The sequence below is a fragment of the Colius striatus genome, chromosome 7, assembly GCF_028858725.1.
Source record: "Colius striatus isolate bColStr4 chromosome 7, bColStr4.1.hap1, whole genome shotgun sequence".
NCBI classification, from domain to species: domain Eukaryota; kingdom Metazoa; phylum Chordata; class Aves; order Coliiformes; family Coliidae; genus Colius; species Colius striatus.
This window is the reverse complement of record NC_084765.1, coordinates 31273163-31297172: the sequence shown is the minus strand read 5'-3', so window position 1 is coordinate 31297172 and position 24010 is coordinate 31273163. Positions and strand designations below refer to the sequence as shown.

Below are 24010 nucleotides of genomic sequence, written 5' to 3'. Positions count from 1 at the left end.
AGCTGGTACAGTGCCGTGTTTTGGATTTAACATGGGAACAATGATGATAAACACACTGATGGTTTTAGCTGTTGCTCTGCAGTGTTTATCCTAAGTCAAAGACCTTTCCGTTTTTCTGATGGCAAGGAGGTGCATAAGAAGCTGTGATCCCCACTAACCAGGGGGCTAGTCCATGCCATAAAACATCAGGCTTAGTATAGAAACTGAAAGGAGTTGTACAGGAGAGGCTCATTGCTGCTCAGGCATCAGACAGTGGTAGGTGAGGAACTGCCCTGGGCAATTGGGCAACTTGTCTTTCCTGAGTTTTCTCTCTCTTGTTTTTGTTGTCTTCCTTTTCATAATCATCATTATTATTATTACTACTACTATTATCATTGTTATCATTATTATAATTATTACTCTTTTTATTTATTTTATTTCAATTATTCAACTGTTCTTATCTCAATCCACAAGTTTTACTTCTTATTCGATTCTTTCTCCCATCCCTTTTGGTGTGGTGGGAGAGGAATGAGCAAGTGGCTGCATGGTGCTTAGTTGTTGGCTGGGGTTAAACCTCAATACACCCTCAATGAACCCCTGAAGGGAGTTCTGTCATTAAAAAAAAATAGTCACAGAACTGAGTTTCTATAAAGCAGATAATTATCTAAGTGCTAAGGCTTAAAGCCACACACTTCACAGAAATCAAGTCCAAGAAATTATACTCCAAAGCAATGTCTTCATCATCAGTATTCCTAGAACATACAAAAGAATGGAGGTATTTTGGACTTAACTTGGCTAAAGCCCCAAACAGACTAATAGGTTGTGCTGGCTCCTGACCAAGCAGCAAACTTGGCCTATTCTCCTGCTCTGTCTGGGGTTTGATACAGTAAGCACAGCTAAGCAGTCTTAGGAAAGAAGCAGCAGGACTCCTGTAGTTAGAAAAACATATATCTAAAATCTTCTGTCTCAGCTTCCTCGTTATGCTTTCCAGGACCCAGCTCTTCTTGTTATTGTGCATCTTTATTTGCAAGCAAAGAAAAGGTCTCTGATCTTTGATTTTAGCAGCTAACTTGAAGATTTGACCCTTTCTTACTTCTTCAGCCATACAACACACACAAAAATTCGAATCCAAACCCAGTAAGTAGGGGCTGGCAATTACCAAATCAATCAACCTCCTAACAAGTTCTGTCTAACATCTAACCAGTTACCAACCACATTCATTTATGAACAACATAGCACCTGGCCCAGCTCATCTCAGGCATGAAACGTGTTCACTTCAGTCAACTTCTGTTGACTGGGAGGCAGCAGCTGAGCCTCAGTAACTCCCACTCTCGTGGCCCTGAAGCCAGTTACTGGAATGATGATTTTCACCAGAGAGAGATCCAGTCATCTCAGAGTTTGTGTTTCTGCTAAACCAGTTTTCTATATCAGGCTGTATTTTAGAAAGTACATATATACCTTAGTCATCAGAAGATATAAAGAGAGTATAGGAAACAATAGTTCAAAACTAACTGATCATCACTGAACTTGAGCTCAACACATTTTGAGCTACTTTTAGAAACTAGAAAGTTTTTAAGTAGTCTCTTTTTCTTTCCCCATCTTTCTCCACTCCCCAAACGTCAGCCTAAATGCTTTCCACACTTTCTCCTTCAAATATAGCCAAGAACACTTAAGACTTCACCTTAGCTTACACTGAAGAAACACCTCACTCGTGAAAACACCACTGGCAGCAACAAACTCAAGAGACAGAAGTGAGCTATTACCTAATATGACTCGCAAGGTACTCAGTGCCCTCAGCACAGTGAGGCACAGGGTTTTCCTGCAGTGTTTATAGAACATCTAGACCAGAAGAACTCTGAGGCCTCCAGAGGCTACTGAAATACATGTAACATAAAATCAGAAAGATTTAATCCAATACAGTTCTTAATTGAGCAGTTTCTATGACAGAATCAGTATAAAATATGGGTTTAGGGTAAATACTGAACATCTTGGAAACATTATTCCACAGACAATGCTGGAGAAAACAGAAGTGACTGCTACTGAGCATTTTGCTTACCTTGTCTGCACCACATTCAGTGCCATCCAGAGGGGGATCCAACTTTGTTTTACAGGATGTATCTCCTTCCACCAGGCACCAGAGCCCAGCACACATCAAATGCTGTAATCACAAAGCAACAAGGTGCAGTTATTACTTTTGGAGATGACAGCTGTCATTAAGGGATACACTTCAAAGCTCAGGTAATCTTTCTCAAGTGAATTCAGAGGCATCTAGTTGGTTTGGGAGCTATTATTTTTTAAGGACAGATGATTGGCATTAAGTGATGGGGGTGGAAACATAAAAGAGGTTGATGGATGCCATTGTCAGGAACAAAACCCATCCAAAACAAGAAGTGCATTACTTAAACAGATTGTTTTTCATAAGAATAAATCTAGTCCATTAAAAAAGAAAACTATGTGGGAGGCCAAGATGGGTGCTTTGGAACTGTGCCTAGATGCCTAGATGTCCAAGCTGTTTAGTTACTTGTATTTCTAAAAAAGAGCTTGGTGACAGGCAGGGGCAAAGCCATTAGAGGTCTGGTGGTGAGAAGTAGCTGCTAGAGACCAATGTGCCAGAGAGGTGAAAGTGAAGCAAGAGGCTGTGTTGCGGGGATATTAATGCTGACCACTCTCCCGTGATCTGTCAGATCAATATGTTTCCAGAACCTGAGAAAAAGAAGGAGGAAAAGAGGCCTTTACATCACTAACATTTCCCACAGCATCCACTGCTCTCTGCATTCCATGGAAGTGGGTCATTTCAATACAGTGCTACAGATCTGAGTACCAAAAAAAAAAAGGAGAGTTACATTTCTTTCCGCTATTGTTCACATTTCGGTGTAATGGCAAAAAGATGAGAAGCCTGACTCCAGTGCCAGCTGGTCTTGTCAAGATTTATTGCACCTCATTAAATAGTTGAGTCAACAGGCTTCAATCTTCTGCTTCTTTCACAACGTAATGTAAGAGACTGTGGGTGCATGAACGTTCTGTGTACATGCATGTTGGTATGTCTATATAAAATAGATCTGTATGGCAGAGGGTGCGGATGAGATAAATCCCAATAGCAAGAGTGATGATGTAGAACATACTGGAACAAAATAGCAGTGTCTGCATCCTGGTTTATTTCCACATTTCTTTCTGGGAAGAGCATTTTTCACTATTTAAACCAAAAGAACACTCACAAAAACTAGAAGCAGATTGCCTGATTCTGTAACATCTGTATTAACCACAACACAGAAAGTCATCGTCAAACAAACAAACAACAGCAAATACACCAGGGAAGCCTAAATCAATGAATTTTCAAGACATTCTCCCCAGACAAATAGAGCATATGGGAAAATATCAGAGTTTAGTAATTTTGACTAAATGACTGTGACTAATTAGTGGTTTACCCACAGCTCTGAAAGCACTTATCACCCATTAGCCACAAGGACATCACATATTGTTTTGCAGATAGGTACACTGAAGAGAAGAGGAGCCAGAGGTTTTAGAACTTAGCAAGGAATCAATTGTTCCACACCACAACTCCCAGATCCTCAAAACCCTGAAGAGAAAAGTTCATCAATTAACTGTCCTCAAGTGTTACAGAAAGAACAGTAATCTAGGTAATAAGCCATTTAAACTGAAGCAGCTTTTCCTCAAAATGACAAACCTCCAGCTCTGAGAGTGTGCTTGTTTTCCCTGCTGTAAAGCTGCAGCAGTCTTGCGCTTGGCTTAACTCTCTGGGGTCTAAAGGTGATGGGTTATTCTTTATATCAAGACTACACATATGAGCAACTAAAGATTCAAAAGCACGTCACAGATCCAAGTGGAGGTATCATAGGAGGTTTTATCCACAGTGGCAGGATGTGCTACATGTAGCTAAAAGACACAGTTAAATGCAGTCCATGAATATGGTAGACTTGCTAAACTATAGCAGCTTCCTTTGCCTTTACAAATAATTGTACTGGTGACCTCTAAATGTAGTTAGTGTTAAGCCAAGTTCAGGAATTAATTGCCCATCTGGTTTCTCTCTTCTCCCTTGATGATTGTGGACAGCAACCTTGTGAAGGCACTGTCAGTGATGCCTCCTTTCAAATTGTGCTTGGGGAATACCGACATGCAAAATGGGGAATCTTCAGAGATGAAGGGTGCAGATAGCAAGTGTTTCCACTTTTCCGGGCTTCAGTCCCTCTCTGACATAGAACCACAAAGCTTCAGAGCAGAATGTGATGAGAAACCCTCCAGCCCGATCTCTTCCCAGACAGAAATGTTACCCTGTGTTTCCAGAAGGAAACCCTTCATCCTGGTGGAAGATGTAATGGAATTCACCATACCCTTAAAAAAAGTTGTTGCATACACACATGAGCACCACTGCTAAATATCTGTGCATTATGCAAGGCCTGTATTTGTCAAGCTTCAAGTGCCTATATCACAAGCTGCAGGTAAATTAGTGAGGCTTAAATTCTCCTCTTTAACAAACTGGGAGGAGGAAAGGGAGTGGGGGTGTTATTTTTATAACAGAAAGTTATAAAAATGAAGCATCTTTTTGTACAGCTTTGGTTGCCATCCAGAACCCCTCCATGGCCCACAAGAACGTGGAAGGTGATGAAGCCGGGTAACAGGCCCAGGTCTGTGCCATGGCCTAGGGAAAGCGGTGGGCACTGATAACCTCCAACAATTGTCTGTCTGTACCAGCAGAACTGGGCCCAGACTATGGATACAGCGGGTGTGAATATTCACATACACATGCCAGTGTGTGTGTTCATATCTATGTAGATGTTAGGGCATGTATATACCTCTACACACAGGCATATACACTTATAGGGAGATAAGGAAAAATCTCTCTTAGTAACACCCGTCTTTCTAAAATTTCCTATCGCTGAGGTATGGAAAACACAGGATTTTTATAGTATCCCTGTGTTTGACTCAGAATACTAAATGCAAAGCATATTTCAGGAAACAGTTACAGAAAAATCTGGTAACTGCACTTTAAGCTCTGTGTTCTACTGCCATACCACTACAAAGCTCAAACACTCATTAGTGCAGTCCCCTTTATTTAATGCAGCATTTGGATACTCCAGCAGAGATTAAAACATCAGCTCTGGTATTGTACATTCCCAAGATGTTTTATCATGTTAATAGCTCATTTCAAAAAGGGATCATATATCCACCTCAGTTACAACAGAAACTCAAACAAAAATCCCCATTAAACAATCCTATAGCTAACCAGTCCCAGTGACTGACTTTTTAATAGTTAAAAATAACCAGCTTTGTGGGGAAATATTCAAGTGAGAAATGGCAGGACTTGAAAGGAAGCTGCTTGTGTATGAGTGGCAGTTCAGAGCTTACACTGATAGAGAAGAAGCCATCAAAAGAGCTGTGTTAACTGCTGATTGTAAATTCAGCAACCAGCTTTTAGACAGCAGGTCTCTGCCTGCAAAGTTTTCCCTGAAGCATTCAGAAAGTGCCAGTTAGGATTTTCCAATGATAGATACTTTTTTTTCACTGGAAAAATATTGATTCGTTGAAACTGTCTGTGGGGAAAGGTCATCTTTGGAATAGCTCCCAGTTTGAAATATTTCCAAGAACAAAATCAAATTTTTAAAAGTGAGATGGTTGTTGAAAAGTAATATTTCAATAATAATTTTAATTTCCTTTAAAAAAAAAAAAGCTTGTTCAACTGAACCCTTAAGGAATTTATACAGACGAAAAATAACATTTTAAGAAAATCAAAACAAAAAAGGAATTTTATAAAGGTGCAAATTTTAGACTCAAAAACTCCTGAAGATAGTAAAACGGGTCTGCACAGCTGTTAGAAATCAGTCCCGAGAGAGGTCACAGTCTGGAAACTCCCAAGACAGGAGATATTTGCTCAGCAGATAAGTGAAGCTTCCGATTACAGGTATTATAATGGCATAGATTTGAGAAAGGGGCCTTACTGTGCCAGGTGTTTTCTTGTCCTCAGAGAACTTGCAATCTAAACAGACTGCTGGGAGCTTGGAGATAAAGGAAGCTTTATTCCTCTGTTATAGGTGGGAAGGTGAGGAAAAGAAAGGGATTAAATGTCGTGTTGAATGTCTGTTGGGAGACGAGGCAAAAGGCTGCTCAGACCTCTGCAGGCCTCTGCTCAGTGCCACAGCCACGGGCTCCCACTGCCTGCACCCGCTAAACTTTAGGGTGAAACCAGAAACAGCTCCTGTGATACTTCCAGGAACATGTCTGGCCGTGGGCCTCTCCACCTTTCACAGCTTTTCATCCTTTTTCAGAAGCCATACTGTTTGTGAAGATGGTGTTGACCTTACACGTAACTCCATCCCACACGTGTGCCACCACAGACTCGCAGCGTGTAAAGTGCTAAGGCCGCTCGCATGCAGCTCTAGGGAAGTAATCTATTTTAGGTTCCTTAACTCAGGGCTGCAGTTGGAAATGAGGAGAAGCCAGAATTAATTCAGCCAGCTCTTTGCCCACAGGCAGTAAGTCTAGAGTCTGTTAGTTTCTGGGTTAGCTATTGCACCACCATTGTTACTAAAATCAGCATGAATGACCTAAATCAACCCAATGACCTCATGTAGTCTCAGCGAGAAGAAAGAGCTCACAATACTCTCCTGTCTCAAAGCTTCAGATTAATACCTGTAAGGGGGAGCTCCCAAATCTGAAAAGCTTAAAGGGAATCCAAGGTGTTCTTCCCACCAGGGAACAGCTCTACAGAATCTACGTCCTTCCCTACACATTCACTCCCTCACCTTGGATTCATTTAAAAAAAATCCTCCACTTATTTATCCCAAGAATGAATTTTTTCCTGCTGCTTATTGCCCATTAGATAGAAGAACTCTTTGCTTGTCACAGCAGAACTAATCACCATGAAACCAATTTTGCTCTCAGACTGAAGAATTAAGGACTTAGAAAGAGCAAATATCCTGAAGGATGAGGAGTAAGAGACCACATAACACACAGGCATGCTTATAAATAAGCTGTCTTTCAATGAAGTAGTAGAAGTATTTTACCAAGGTTTTGGCTTGGCTCTTAGCTAACCATGAGAGAAAACATGGTTATAAACAGAATCCTAATTAACACCCATTAAGTACAATAAACACACAATTTACTCTTGCTTTCCTGTTCAAATCACTATGCACACATTCTTGAATCCTCACAGCATGCTTCTGAGGAGGAATTCTTTGCATGAGGTGAGAAAAACAATGCCCCCAATTTCTACAGTCTCTGACTTGAATTTTGGATGCATAAACAACTGACAATCTACAATGGATGACAAGGAAAGCTATTAGATGGAGCTTCTTGCTGTTGAAAACTAGATGAAAAGTGCTCAAAATCAGAATCCTGTCAAATTGGAATGCACTTTTGAAAAGGAGGAATGTGTTGCCTCAGACAAGATGACTGTGAAGCTTGGATACATGCATCAGTGGCCAGCTGCTGAGCTTTCTCTAGGGATGATATTCCAAGGAATAAGTGACAGGTCCAAATGGAAGTATCTGTCTGTCTAAATGACAGACCTGAACCAAAAGTCAAGTGAAGAGTCTACAAAGAATCACAAGGACTACCCTAGAACAGTCAGGCAATGGTCAATATCCACTACTCATTTTAACAAAACTTCACCAATTCATAATGTGTAATTTTGATCATTAATGACAGAATAGAATGAAACTCTTTACTGTTGGACAGAAAGTATCTCAGACTGTATTGTAAAAACCAATCCTTCTAAATGCAGCTAGAAAAGGTTTGTTAGAAAACATTTCCTGTTTTCATTACCTGGTGATCACCTTATTTCTTCAGAACTTACAGAAACACGTGCACATTATGCTTTTTGGATGAACAAGATGAATAACTTGCCTGCTTGGAGCCAACAAATTGAGAGTTGATTCCCCTTTACATTAGTTTTTTCAGCAATGTAACTCCATTAACTGAAAGAATCAAAACTTTTGAGTGGGAAGTCACTAACATCAGACACGAACGTGTAAAACCAACAAGATTGTTTTAACTCTTGAGGAAATGGCCCTTGACAGTTAAAGAACTCATAAGGAAACGGTCCTTGGGAGTCAACTGCTTTCCTGTGCCACTCTTTTTCCTTGTAGAACAGCAAAAAAATTCATCACAGTCATTTCCAAGATTTGTTAATGTTCTGTATCAGAGAAGACAAAGCAAACTCTACCCAGATAGCGTGAGGGGTGTCACATTGGGTCTGGTGCTCTGAATTAGATGGCTTGATATGTATCACTCCAGGTACCAACACAGGGGTCCCATAGAAATGTACCCATGTATCTATATCCACATATATATGGAGTAATCTACAATGAAAATGTTTCCTTATTTCAGGGAGAAAGACAAAGTGTCTGTCAGCTTCCAAAACAGTAACTTACCGTGATATGCTGCTCACCAGACAGATTTTGATGTCTGTTCTGAATAAAATGAACTGGTTATAATCTTCAGTCAAATAGCCTTTCTAACAACAGGTAAAAGTTAAAGGACTAGAAAAATATGGAGCTCTCACACTTTGACAATGTTAGCAAAAGCAAAGCCAGTTATAGGCAGGAAAATGAGCCCTGACCTCTCTGACTTCAGGAGATGAAGGCCTATGATGAAGGAAGGCCAAGAGCTTCAGATGAGTTTCATAATCAACCTGATCACTTCCATTTAATATTGTGTTTACAAGTTAGAGCTTGAAATTCTGACCTTGCACTTTGCAACATCCATCTCTTTTTGCCTTCAGTGAAAGTAATGTTCACTCAGTAACTTCCAGTGAATTACTCAGGCCTTCACACCTGATTGCAGGATAAGAAAAGTATTGAATTTTTAACCAACAGGCAGTGTTGTCCATTAAAAAACAGAAGAAAAAAAACCAAACCAAAAAGAGAACTTAAAAGAATAAAATCATGGATTGCATTTCTTGGCCATGGGAAAAGAGAAGAAAGAGACAGTAAAATAAATATGGACATGTACACACACTGTTCAGATGTGGTTGTGAAGATTACGGGAGTTTTCTCTTGAAGTGTTTTGCAGATGGGAAGTTCCCAGAAGGCCAACAAGAGAGGTCTGAATGCCCTTCAAGCTTGTTATACACTATTTTCAGGCTGATACTCAATCATATTTTGGCTAATTTTGTTAAGTTCAAACTTCAGCTGCAGATGCCACATCACAAGGCTACACTAATTCTTTCTCCCTCCCCTTGTGTCTTAATGAGAAAAGTAGGATTTCCAAGTTCAAGTGCTTGATTCTTAATAGGCACTCTGTATGAATAATAGAGAAATAATAACTCTTTAAAAGAAATGTCCATATTTTATTTTTATAATTTTATCTTGCTCCTCCTCTCTCTCTTTATTTTTCTTTAAACCACTGCACCAGAATGTGTTTTGATCATCTTCCAAACTGAAACACGTACAAAAATTTCTGAAGCATTCCAATAATTGCAAACTGGGCTGTGCTGCCCAGGCAGGAACTCTGCTTCTCTCTCTTTCTTTCTTTCTCTCTCTTAAACAAAAAAGTATTTCCACTGAAAATAAAGAAAAAGGTCTTTTTTGCAACATACAGAAGCAGTGAAATGGGACACTTCAGCTTTGTATGAAACAGGCAACGTGAAAATAGTCTGAATTTTAACATCCTACCTTAGGAAAACTATAAAATAGAGGATGGCAATTAAGTAAATTGTTACCTTTACTTCTAAAAAAGAAAATCTTCTCATCTTATTTTAGAAATGCCAGGCTTCTATGCTGCAAGCCTCAAGAAAACCAAACCCATCCTTTTCTAGATTTGCTATTGTTATTATTATATATGCACAGAAGCTAAAGTGTGTTATGGAGACTTCTGCAGACAAAGTCCCTGGTTGTACAGAAAGTGACAAGGCAACCTATTATTTTCAGGATAAATCAACTCTCAATCTATTTACCACGTCCTTGTAAATATTCCATACATTACTAAATAATAGGGCTTACTGTCATCATCTGAATCTTGCAAATGACTGCAAAGAAAAAAACAGAGGCCCATTGATTCCCATGCATGGAGTCCAAGAGTCCACTCTGCCAGTCTCTTTGCAAGATCAAGACCACAAAGGGAGACCCACAATTGCATAATTATATTCACCACTAGACCATAAAAAATGAAAACTGAGGGGGATACATAAAATCTGCTTGATTATTACAATTGTTGCTTTTCCTTCGCTTTGTATTTTTAGTTCCTCTTATTTTCCATTTTAACCCAGAAATTCAGTTAAGTCTCCTTTGGCTTACAGTCAGCTCTGCTATTTTGTTCTGTGAAGCTGCTCCACAGCTTGTAGATACTGGGAGATATCTGTATTTGCTAAAAACCAACTTGAAGTTAAGGAAAAAAAACCCCCAACAGTAGAGTCAAAAGCTGGTTTAATTTTTCTAAAACCAGTGTCACGTCAAAATCCACATTCCCAGCTACATCTGAGATGACAGTGTCCCTTCCTCAGAAAAACATCTCTTTGTAGCAATACTAATCTCTTTCCACATGCCATTTTAGCCTAAGCACAGTTTTGACTCAAAACAATACTGAAAGATAATGGTTATGTAAAAACCCGCAAAAATGTGTTAATAATAAATAAGCCAAAAGGCACATAAAACAAAAAGCCAAACACTGCATACAGGAGATAGTAATCACAGTTTTTTCCATAAAGGCCATTTCAGTGCAAAAGCCTCTGTCAGTAGGCATGCCAGTCTGAAAAATAAACCCAGTGTTCTGATTAAACACTGTTTAATGCCCATTTTCATGGGAGGCTGTGAACTACAGGTATCCATTTCTGGTGGAGAAACACCATCTCTGCTCTGTGAGGGATTCAGCATAAACTATCTGTGCTTTCCCTCTCCCTGAAAGCACTGCTAAATGAAGGGCACACACTTCTCTGCAGAAGCTTTTTTGATGCCTCTTGCACAAGGGTCAATACTTGATTCATAGTGCAGTGTGAATCTGAAGAACGGAGTTCAGACAGCTTGATTTTCCAGTAATTTGCACAACCTAGCAAATTAGCCCTGGACTCACCAAGATCCCAAAAGATCTCTGGGGTTCCCTGATACTGCACTGTGCAGTACCAAAGGTGCATTGCTGTCCAGTTTTCCCCACAACTTGTATCATGACTTTGCTCAGAGCTTAAGAATGACGTGGTCATCCTTTTTATTTCTGCTAAAAGCAACTTATCTCCCTCAAAAGGAAAGATTGCTGTGCAAACTCTTAGGCCAAAAGGTCTTCTAGTAGTGCAAGGAACATGATTATACAGCCTCTCACCTGGAAAGAGGCAGCATGTATGGTACGGTAGAAGCAAATTTGTATGCCCTGCTAGACACGTGTTCTCATTGATCAGACGGTGCCTAACACTGGCAATGGGAAAGCACCACGTAAAAACACTTTTGATCCTTTTGCATATTACTGGAGAAAGCTATGTAGCATAGATATGAAGGAGGAATTACTGAAGGGTCTTGAGATATCACAGCATCACACATCCATTATCATACATGATAGCAACTCACTTGAGAACTGCCCAACTTCTATTTTCTTATTCTTATTCTCAAAACAAATTCTTCCATGGAGTCATGGAAACATTTACTTTCCTAATGTTGAGCAAGTACTCACCCATCTAATACTCAGCTTAAAGTTAATCCAAAACAAGCCACCTGGATGTATCTCAAACCAACAAAACTACGAGCAGAGCCCACACCAAAATGGACTTGCGTTCCCCCAAGGGCTGGCAGGTAATCTTGTTGTTTATTATTGATACAGTATCATAATAGAAACTGTGCTTTTCAACTAAATAGAAATGGATTGTTCCCTGCCAAACAAACATCCAGGCCAAAAGCCTGATTCCACAGCTCCTTAAACAGCTGACATGCACTAATAAATCTCACCTAACAATGATGTTACAGAACTAGATCCCAAATTACACATTGTGGAGGCCATAATATATGAAAACATAGCTGAAGTGTCCAAGCAAATTAAAAAGGGACGTCAAGAGGTAAGTGTATGTAAAACTGAGCCTCCCTCAGACATTCCTCTTTTTGTTCTGCAAATTTGGAGAGTAGAATACCCGTAGAGCAGCTGGTTTGGCAAACTCAGAATTCTGTGAGCTACTACTTTGTACTAGAGCATCTAACTTACCATTAAAAACAAACATGAAAGAAGAATTTTGGAGATGCAATCTGAAATATCCAGGTAAGGTTGAATACTCATGGATTAACTATCTAGTTGGACCACTGTCTGAGGTCCAGACATTACCAAGCATTTAGGCTCCTGACTCTCTGAAAGTAAATTAAATTATATTCCTTTAAAGATTTGGGCTGTGATCCCTTTAAGGGAAAGAGCTTACTGCACAGAAAGTTTCTGCAGTTACTAAAAAATGTCAAAATGTTGGATTCATCTAATTTCTGACATTTGCTCTACAACCAAATTGGATGGCATTTTTGAATATAGGTCCTCTAGTTTGCCTGATACAATTATGTAGTTCAACCATCTCCAATGAAATGTTAGAATGTAACTCTTTTATTGAATAAGAAAATAGTCAGTAGACACATGGAATCATAAAAAGATTGAGTAGGCTCTTTTCCTGAAGTTTATTTCCTTTTTGTAACAAATATTTACTGTCAAATGTTTATTACTTTTACATTTGGATTTTTTTAATACTTTATTGAATTAAAAAGACCACATTACCACTGGCTAAAAGAGGAGACAGCTGTATTTGCCAATGATTTCTTCAGCTAAAGCCAATGAGCAGTGCCAATTTTTTTTTGGGTTCATATTTTTGTAGACAGCTTTGAGACTTATGATACAAGCACTGTGCACACGAGGCATGAGAAACACCAAGGTGGAAAGAACAGAAACCTCGAAGGTTTAAAGTTGATCATTTTCTCTAAAGGATGTCCTTCATTGCCTTCAAATGACAATTTAAAGCAGCATAACAGAATGCAACTATTTACTTAAATTGGTGCTGTGAATCCTAACTCTTAACATATCTCTGTAACAGAAAAACACTTCCAAATAAGTGATTGCAATTTGGTTGCTCAAGTTCTACAAGGCTCTTCATTAAAAAGTACTGAAGTCCTCACAACATATGCTTTTCTTTGGGACATACTAAAGGAGTGATGGAGGAAAACAGTTTTCATTGTGTTCTAAAGACGTCAAATAATTAGACGGGTGAAAAATATTGGGAGACACAAACACCTGCTGTCTGTATCTTACAGAGCAGAACAGTGCCTGTTGGCTCGCTTTTCTGGCAAGCAACTTGTCCCCGAAGCAATTCCAGACTGGACATGCAATTTCTGCATAAGAAATGCTGACCACCTACCAGTAGGCTGACATTCTCATTAGGCACTGGACTAGCCAGAAACAGAATGTTTTTTATCGCAGCAAGGGAAATAGCAAATACCTATTCCAAGAGCAATCAAGCTGGGTGACACCCACACAAGTGGAAGAACTTGAATCATCCTGGGTAGATCTGGGGTTTTCTTTACAGACCTATATTCTAATACTTTGCTTCCAGTACAGTAGTCCTGGTGGTCTGCATTTTCTTGATGGAGCTGGAAAATCCAACCTACCCAGATTCTTTTCTTATTGTTTTATATTAGCTAGTTTCCAAATCCAAAATAAATAGAACAGCAAATGTGAAACTAAGAGCATGTTCCCAGGACTTGCATGTGTTCAACAGTTTTAGTAATTTGGCACTTAGAAACCTCAGTTATCACTGATGTTTTCTTTGTTAACACTGATTTAGGATCCAAAGATTGTTCAAAATGGGGATAAAAGACAACTAAAAAATACAAATGGCTAGTTAACGATAGCAGGAAACCTGGCTGCTTCATACCTGACTGTATAGGACAGGATGCTGCCAGCTGGTGCTGGTGACAGGGCACAGTATCTCATGACTTTTCTCCAGTCTCTAGCTAAAGGGGGACATAGACAAGCTCTGGACAGAATTAAGACACTTAATTATGTATAAGACCTTAGGAAAAGTTTAGCTGTCTAAATTCCAGAGGACAAGTCAGACAGCATCATCTCAAATACAACCTACTTCTAGAGACACTAAAAATCAGTTGTTTCCATTTTGCCAACCAATGCGATCTAAGCCATGTAGCACCAAAATCCTGACTAAACATCACACAGGAAGGGGCATAAGTCTGCACAAATCTCTAAATTGCCTTGTCAAACAAGCACTTATTAATACTTCCTGGGCCCAGAGTTAGAGTCAGCTCCTAAGGACACTGTAGTGTTCTGATAGTGAGGTTTAATGCAAGATCCAGTCATCTAAGCTAAGTCTGTGAAAGCAGGCAAGTACTCCTGTGAGAAGAGACTTTTACCTCAGCTGAACTTCCAGCAAAACAACCTCTACTAAGCACTTAAGCAAAACACTGTCAAAAGGGAACTGTTCCTAAATTAAGACCGAGTACAAACAGAAGGTTTTCTGGGTCTCCTCTAGGAGATTAACAAGACCAGTGTGGGGAGAGGAGGAGGAGAACTGCACAAGTACGTGCTGTTGACACTAAGGTCAATTATAGTTTGACTGTTGGTTTCGTAGCAGCAGTGCTGAACATGCTGAAAATCCCATTAAGTACTTCTGAGGAATTTACAGACCTCTTTTCTTCCTCGGTGCCTGATATCTTTATTTCCACTTCCCACTCTGTTTCTAGGTACACCTCCTGTGAGCTCTTACCTCCATATTCTTACAGAAGGTAGCGTTGGTCCCAAAAAGTATCTGGCACTGTTCATCAGCGCTGTAGTGCATTCCAGGCAACTTGTGAGGGAGCCGCACCGCGTACTGGCTTCGGGGGTCTGTTACCAGCAAACATGTGCTGACCTTGGACCTGTGGAAAGCAAGAATTAAATATACCCTTAAGGGAAAGCACCTTTGAACTGGAGTGTTAGATCAATGCTGTAGAGAAGCTGTTGTCCTCTTTAACAGAGAAGCTGGTGACCTCATGTGAAACAGTGGTGGTTTTTCCCAGTATATAACCAGAAGCCTTCTAAGTCATTGAAAACTATGGGTAAAAGGTCCTTGGGAACTCATCCCTGGCCCCAAGCCTGAAGGCAGAATTGACTGAACTCAAATCATTAGGAAAAACTTTTCCACTGAGAGTGTTGTTAAGCACTGGAAGGGCCTGCCCAGGGAGGTGGTGGAGTCACCATCCCAGGAGATATTAAAAAATGCATAGATGAGGTGCTGAGGGATCTGGTTTGGTTTAGTGATGGGCTTGGCAGTGTGAGGTTAGTGGTTGGACTTGATCTTAAAGGTCTTTTCCAACTGTAGCGATTCTATGATCTGTTTATTCCTAACAATCTGATGGAAATTCAGTTTTGCCTTCAGGCTACCTAGGTCAAAGTTTCACTAGCCTTACAGTGACTAGAAAATCTTTGTAAGTTAGAAAGTCTTATGTGCCACCTGAATCCTCCTCGCTGAGTTTTAAGCTCTTGACTTCTTTTCTTATCCATCAGACATAAAGAAACTATTTTCTCCTTTGCGTTCACAACAACCTTTTACAAACTGGAATATCACTTTGTCATCTCCCCTCTACGAGGGACCAGAGTGTGTTCGGACAGAACTTCTTTTTCAACTTCTTGTCTTTAATGTATCAGTAGATATCCTATTTTCTTTCATTACTTTCCTTTCTCTCCCACTCCCTATCCACAGAGGGAGGCATTTTCCATGCTGAGGTCCTTTCTAGCAGCAAAAGCACTGGCCACTGTGCAAGACACTGTTTGTCAGAGCTGCACTGCAGGTTTAAGACCACAATTACAGAGTTCAGACAATTCCAGTGCTTGCTAAAGTCCATGAGAGTTAACTTCCTGAACTGTTGACTATCATGAATTGAAACACAGATGCAATGGGAAAGAATTTTATAGAGACCTGTTTAAGACCAACACTCACTGAGAAGTGAGAAAACACATCAGAATTACCACCAGGCAATGTAAAATCCTCATAAAATAAAAGCTATTTACTAACAACAATGACAGTAAAAGCCACAGAACAAAGTTGGCAGTATTCTTCAGGGGAGATTTTTTTAGGCCACCTACACACAGATTTCTGTCACTGCAAATATGAAGGGTATTTTTGTGAAATGAAGGTGATCTGGGATTGCTTTTAAGAAGCCATCAGTACATTGACAAGTGCACAAAACTCTTCTGCTTCTCTGCAAACCTCTGTTTCAAAGAGGCAACTGTAGTGGAGACAGATTCAAACTTGCACACACTAAATGACACATGCACACATTTTCTTTTATAAAGGCAAATTGTTTAGATTTTCATTTTCAAACAATACATTGTATTCTTGCCTGACAGGATTTGACAATCAGAACAATCCTTACTTTAGGAAGTTTTCAAGGTCATCGCGGCTGCATGAAGACCAGGAGAGGTCACTTGGGTTCCTGCCCTTCACCCATTCTCCAGACATAATATGAGACCTCCCTGCACAGGGTTGGTGATCATCATCATGGCTCATTCCCATGCTGTTGGATTAAAACAAAGCAAGACAAAAAAAAAACCAAACTATCGAGTTATGATGTGTGTTTCTCATTTCCCATTGGATTCAGTAATGACACTCTTAGCAATTAACAAGTCAAAATTAGGCTGCTCATATAACACAGAATCATTCCCTTCCTGCTCTAGGCACCTGTTTTAATAAACTACAACTCCAATTAATTTATCCATTGCCTTAATTTCAAAAAGGTTTTAGCATTTGTGTGTTTGAAACTTTTAAATGTGCTTCTTGGGGACTTTCCTACAAGGAAATGTAACTATTTGAGGGTTCATGAGACATGAACCTGGAGAAGTGATGTAGCACAGAGGAACGATATCTGCTAGGATATCAAAGCTAGTATTTATTGACCATTTTTGGTTGCTTTCCCAAATGCAGTACCTAGAATCATAGTGAGACAGTAGCCAACAAATCAATACTAGAGACAGGCCAGTTTTGGTGTGTCAGTGTGAATTTGGAGTAACTACTGTTAGGAAAAACATCAAATTTGTGGTATTGCACAATCTCTCATCTAACTTTGAAGCTGACCCTTTGAGTGGTGGGTTGGATCAGATGACCTCCAGTAGCCCTTCCAACCTAAACTAGCTGATGACTCTATAACAGCAATGCTCAGATAGGAGCCTGAGGCAGAATCAAGCCCTTCTTTCTGAAAACAACGTCCAAACAAGCATCACAACTGCTCTATGCCAGACTCAGCAAGAAGAGAAAATGACCTACTCAGCAAAACAAACCATGTAAACAAACAGCAGATTGTGTAGTATAAACATACATAGAGGAATTAAAACACATTCAGTGAGGACGCAGAAAGTATTCAAGAAATAGAAAAGTATTACATTAACCGTTATCCAACTTCCCATTCAGGACCCTTCTATTGTTAGTGGAGTCCTCACCATTGGGTTGATACAGTAAATCACTGTTAGAACAGTGTCTCTGTTGCCACTATAGGGAAATGGCTTTCGGATAAAAGGTGCCTTGTACAACCAGTGTCACTTTCTAGCAAAATAACACTCAAAACAGTATGTTTTCAGGCTGAAAACACAGATTAATAGGAACTCATTAAGTCTCCAGCTGGCTGGATTGAGCAGGCCAGGAGCAGTCCCTTTTAGTATGGTGTTGTACTCTTTAATCCCTGCTATTTCTCTACAAATCAGAGGCTCCTGTTTGCTTTCTGACTATGCTCTTGGCTTTGTTTCTCTCCAGTTTTGGGACTCAACTGTTAAAAGCCTAAACATGACATACATTTCTAGTTGCAATGAACCAAAACCAGCTTCAGCAGTTTAATAATTATGGCTTAGATGAAACCACCATCTATGCTATTTTTAGCTTAAAGATTATACGGTAGAGTCTATTATTTTAGGTTTATCTCCAGGGACATTATTATTTCTAGAAAAACTACATTTAACATAATTTTTAGACTCAGAAGTCCACAGTTACTCTTGTTTTTAAACCTTTGTGGGTTTTGAACACTGCAGAAACGTTAACATCAAGCACATTTTGTTTGATGCACTCAGGAATAATTTAACAGTCTATTAGTAACTCTAACTTCAAAACAGTAAAGAGTGAAATTCCTGCTCCACTGAAGTGAATGGGAGTTTTGCCACTGACTTCAATGGAGCCTGGATTTCACTCCAAATATTTTATCCATGCTGTTTCTACGCACAGAGAAAACTCTTCACATGCTAGGGAGAAAGTTCCAGGAGTATTCCTCCAATGCAAATAAGCCCATCTAAAGTTTGTATTCCTAAAAATCAGGAAAGGAAGAGCTCAATACCATGAAGCAAGGTATGTAAGCTTGCTGGAAACCTTCCAGAGGAAAGTTTGCCCAAAAATGCCAGTTCAGAAGGCTTGTGGGCATGCAGCAATCATGTTAACTTTTCTAATGGAAACAAGGCAGGTCTCCAAGACTTCTTTCAGCCTGCCTGCCATGTGCCTGCCATAGCATTCAGACAAAGTTGAGTCCTTCAGGTTTCTCTCTGTCAAGGCTTCAGTGAGATGGGACTTGGCAGCCTTCCCATTTTGGCAGCTTCCTGAACGGCCTCCTGATCCGGACCTCAGCTGTTCCACTTGAAAAGGGTGAAAACAAGCCATCTTCCTGACTTTCCAAGTGTTTTAGGCTCCCTGACTTTCTCTCTTCCACAAAGACGAGTGTTTGGTCTAGAGTTATTAATTAAGAAATGCCTCAGCTTTCCTATTCATTTCATTCTTTGTTAAATTTGTTGGAAATGGGATTTTTTTTGTTGGCAAACAACAAGAGCAAAAGTTACTAATTAGTACATTCCTGACCTTAACTTTATTTTAAACCTGACCTCATGAAAGATGTCTGCCTGGGAGAAATGCTGAGGCTAACATTCATTACTCAGCTTTGCTTCTGCAGGGGTGTTTGGGGCAGATAGAATGTACTCTAAACAAAGACAGGGTCAGAACTCACATCTAAGAGTTACTTACAGGCTTCTTCTGAACTTTGTTCAGTTCTCACATGTGTGGAAAACGACACCTTTCTGAATCATTCCTGATTTCTTAATAGAAATTCTTTAAGAAGTCATAAGCATAAAGGAATTGAGCCTGAGCTATTGCTATAACGCAAAGGAGCTCTGCGACGTCAAAAGAACTATGCGAGTTTATATTAGCTTGGGATTTGGCCTCAAGGTACGTAGGCAACCTCTATGGCCTCCCTGTGATGAGTTTCTGGTAGAATGAAACTAGCAACACCTTTGGAGCCTGTTTTAATTGGCAGTGCAAAACTTTTCCCAGCATCTACTTTACCTTACAATGATTCACTTGAGGAAAGGATTAAATGACCTGCAGGACTAAGGCATACCCTAGCATGCTAACACATTCTTTTCTGAAGTTCAAGGGTCTCCAGCTAGATCAAAGGGATCATTTTTTTTTTCCTACACACATAGTAAATGTAATGCCATGCTGATTCTTTTCACTAATGAACAGTTCCCCTCCTTTTAAGAGAAATAAATGTTTGTACTAAAGAGCAGCACAAGCACTGATTCCATGCTTTATCTTTTCTTTGAGATCGTCTGATCTCACCTGCTAGTCAGAAGTTCACATGGAATCAGAAGCAGAAAATCATAGAATCATAGAATGGTAGGGGTTGGAAGGGACCTTTAGAGATCATCTAGTCCAACCCCCCTGCAGAATCAAGTTCACCTAGATGAGGTTGCATAGGAACACGTCCAGACGGATCAGCTTCTTGAAATACTTCTGCCTTGGGAAGGAGTTCTAGTCTTACATGAACAGACCTTGAAAAATGAGCTGGTAAGAAAGGCTCTTCGATTGGAAGTAGGGATGTCAAAATGCCACTATGTTACTCTGCAAACCCATTGCCCTCTGTGCTCCTCGCATCTTAGCACTCTGTTTTATCAGGAGCAACAAACACATGCTGCATGTGATCCTTTAAGCTGCAAAGCCAGCAAAGCCATTATAGATGAGAAGGACTCGATTTCTCTTTGTGCTGTTACAACCACAGTCACTAGCTCCATTTCTGAGACCAGAGTAAACTTCAGCCTTTGGTTCATCACATTCTCCTCCTGGAGACAATGAGATTCTACAAAGGCAAGCAAGAACAGCTTAGACTGTCAGCTCTTCAATTCCTTTCATTCTGTGTTTATTCAAAGCACAATGGGACTCTGGTTTCACACTCCAGCTTCTTTCCTAACATAAACAATGCATTGGTTATCAGACAAAGACACTATGGTGCCACCAAAGGAGTCCTACAGCATATTTATTGTTGCTCATCATATGTGAGTCCAGAAACAAGCTGAATGACCAGCTTGAGTCCTGACCGTTAACATAATCACAGCAAGACAAATTTTATCAGGAGTCAAGGGGAGGCAGCAACAATAGATCCCTTTGATGTTGTTTTTTTACAGAATGAGACTTTAAAGTAGCATTGCTACAAATAAAAGATAGTATGCAATCCCTCAAAGCCTTGGCCCCTCTGAGGGCTGTGCTCCTTTCTGGGATACTATTCTCTGTCAAAGTCTACTCAGCAATCAGAGTGAGGTCGATATGCCAGAATTACACTCTGGGCCTGAGCTGGCCAATTTCTTGTGTAACCCTTTTTAGCCAAACACAATTAACAGCCATTTGTTTTCCCACAGCAATGCTAAATAAATGCACTTGCTTTGTTTTGGTCATTAGTGAAGCTTCTCCTCTAGACAGTTAATGTAACTAAACTGCTCTGTTTACCCTTGGTGCAGTTTTCCAGTGTTTCCTGTTATTCTTTAAAAGCCTGAGCCAAAGTGCACCAAAGCCTGTCGAAAGCCTCCTGCTGCCTTCAATGCACTGTGTGCTGCACCTCCAAGTTCCTAAGGTCACATACACAAATCTTCATCAGAACCACTATGACTTTCTATAGGTTTCCTATATAAAACCCCCAAATCTGAGTTAAAAGATAACATCAAAGGCTAGGGGGAAATGATTGAGATGATGCCTTACATTTTTTTCAACAGTTGCAACTTTGTGGCTGGTAAGAGACCACCGGAGAAATTCCCCACGATTATTAGCATCCACTCTCCTCCAGGTGGGGAGAGATCGTGGTGGAGGAGCATCATGATAGAATTTGGTAGAAATTTGATAGAAAATATCATCAGAAGTAGAGGAAAAGCTTTCCCTTAGAGAAAAAGCAGGAAGTAGGTAGCAAGTGAAAGAATTATGAAGAAGGGAAGCCTGAAAACCACAGTGGAAATATCACGAGTTTCTACAGTGCCTTGGTTTCAAGTAAGGACTTTATGTGGCTGTTAATAAGAGCTTCTCCATAGCCTCCTCTGAAAGGCAAATCATTCCATTTGTCTGCAAATAATTCAGGGTGAGTCAAATGCTGGTTCACTTTAGAGACAAAGTGACACTCAGGACTAGGAAGGCTACCCAAGGTGACCTGGCTGTCACTCCAGCTGCTCATTAAATTTCTATGTGACACACGATTTATTGCTCTCCACACAACTGGCACTAACCTCAAAGTCATCATTTCTCAGAAGGACAGCGAGGCCATCCAGCTACCAAGAAGGAAATTAGGACAGTGGTCTGTCTCTTCTACAGACAGAAAAATCCAACTCATAAACAGCTGCAACTGTGTTAGCTCGGCAAGATGTGAAAAAGGATGAGCTCCCTGGGGCCGCTGGCCCTGCAGACCAACATGGACTCAATGACTGAGCAAAGAGCCTGTTCCAACGATGTCCCAAATGCAGAGGGAAGACAGGAGAAGGCAGTGGTAACTCTTGCTCCAAGTGAAAGGCTCAGTGAAGCCACTAAGTTTTTTACATTCTTGGCTTGTCTTTGTTTGCCAGAAAGCATGTTTCCTCTACCTGTGTTTATAAGATGCCTTAGCCTGCAGATGCTCTGTTTCTGAGGCAACAGTACTAGGAGTTGCACGTCTCAGCAGGGTAGGTCACTGCTGACCTTCTCAAAAGAGCATATGAGAGAAGTCATTCCCTGTAGCCCAGCTTGCCATGACTCACCCAGAGGTAATCTAGCATTAACTACAGAGCCAGGATTAAGCACAAGATTTTTTTCTAAACACCACTAGAGAAATATAAATGCAAAGGGAGGGCAGATTGGACAACACCCTTGCACAGTGTGAGAGGGAAGCTGTAGTTTATCTGCTCTGGCATTTCAGTGTGGGCAGGATGACAGTGCCCTATGGAAAGCCTGTTATTTAGGCACACTGTGGGCACAAATGCCATCTATTTATCCACATGAAGGATGTAACTGAAGGACAAAATTCCTCCCCTTTCTCACTTAATATCAGGTCTCCGTGAAGAAGGGAGTCCTGTCTCTGTAGTCCATCCAACCTCAACCACAAAACAAGATGCTGGTATGGAAGGAGGTCATGCAGGGTATGTGGCTGACATTTGAGAACATCAACCACGGCCATTAAACCCCAACCAATAGAAGTCACTAAGCAGAGAACTTACATCAAGAGTTCTCAGCAGCTACTGACTGGGGCTGGATATGAATCAGCAACTTGAAAGTGGGAAGACATCACACAATCAAGCCTGTGAGCCACTCAGTCCCAAATTGGGTTCAATGTGAGGAATTCTTAAGGTTAGAAATTGAAGCTGCATCACTGGAAAGATGCTTACTTCTGAACTGGTTCAACATGTTTAATGTTTCAATATAAAGTGCTGGTGACTTGCAAGTTATCAGGTTTCCAACCAGTTAACAGAGGTAGAAGTGAAATGAGGTTGTGTCATTAGAGCGTGAATGATAATAGGAGCTGCAGTGCAAATGGGGACAGTAAGCTTCAGAGAGTGACCTAGAAAGGTGATGTATCTGCAAAGCAACAGAAAAGAGCCAGTGACAGCCAGAGGGATCAGAAGGGACTCCAAGTGAGGCCTGGATGGAGGGCAAGCTAACAAATGCTGAGGTGAGCTGAGCTGGGGAGGAGACAATGAAATAGCTTGCGTAACCTTCTTACAAAACAGCGGTCACTAAGAGACTCTTGGCTTAATGAAAACCAGGCTTTTTCACCTCACGCTTTTCAAACATGTAAACACAGTTGCTTAAATTTAACTCAACTATTTCAGAAGCTGTCAGGACGTACTTTGGGAAGCTGTGACAAAGAGAGGAGATGATTCTACTTAGAAGTATTTGAAGTAATCAAAGATGATCATTGTGTACACAACGTTATCTAGAACAGGGGTGTTCAGGATGGGTGCTGAGCTATTGGGTTTATTTTTTATCAAGAGAGACAACACTAAAAGGGAGCCATGACTACTGGACTCTTATTTTCATAACCAAGTTTATGTCATCCTCCAATAATGAAGTAACCAGATATTTTATATGGTTATCTACTCATCAAACAGCCAAGAAGTCAACAACAGCGAGTGAGAACACACGAACGCCTATGGCAAGTAACAGTGTGGAAAGCTGTGGTTTACTCAGCTGCATGACAGATCCAGCCTTTTATGATATGGTTTTCATTTAAAAAGAATTAGGGTTTTTTGCCATGGAATCTGGAAGGCTGCAAGTATGAGCTTGTGCCGCAAGGGACAGATAACACATGAGAGACCGACACGGCAGGAACAGGCAGCACTGGTCTTTTACTCACTCAGACATGTCGTCTCAAAGCTTGCTGCCCATGTCATCCTAGATACCTGTAAGAGAGCTGGCCAAACCCCACTGACATCAAAGACAGTCTTTTTGTAAGATTTTAGTTAGACCAAGGCCATGAAGGAGGAAAATCATATTATGATCTTCACCCCAGCATCTCATTTGTAGGATGTGGCAAACCCTTTCCTGAAAAAGCTTCAACAGTCTTTCTGGTAAGAATCAGCAGGTTCTGAGACTGCAGGGAGTAATGTACCTTGTGGTAGAAAAAGGAGTGCTCCACCAAATACAAAGTCCTAGAAAAAGTTAGTCAATGTATGTAGACATAAACATGGTGGAAACTTTCTAATGCTCACTCCTTTCCAAGCCCTATGTGGTATCTTTAGACATGAGAGCTGTCAACCGGAGTAGCTGCATCCAGACTCAGAAAAAACTCTGATTACACATCATAGCATAAACCATTCCAGTACCAACTCT

The 24010-nt window shown here is 40.4% G+C and overlaps 1 protein-coding gene across 2 annotated transcripts in view; it reads right to left on the bottom strand.

The window, feature by feature from the left end:
- ADAMTS17 (ADAM metallopeptidase with thrombospondin type 1 motif 17) overlaps positions 1–24010 on the bottom strand; it is a 184053-nt gene that overhangs the window by 78514 nt on the left and 81529 nt on the right. For both annotated transcript variants that reach the window (XM_062000240.1, XM_062000239.1), the window contains exons 9-11: positions 16305–16445; positions 14657–14807; positions 2036–2137 (exon numbers count right to left, since the gene is read on the bottom strand). In XM_062000240.1, coding sequence (XP_061856224.1) covers positions 2036–2137; positions 14657–14807; positions 16305–16445 — 394 coding nt within the window. The remainder of the gene's footprint in view (positions 1–2035; positions 2138–14656; positions 14808–16304; positions 16446–24010) is intronic.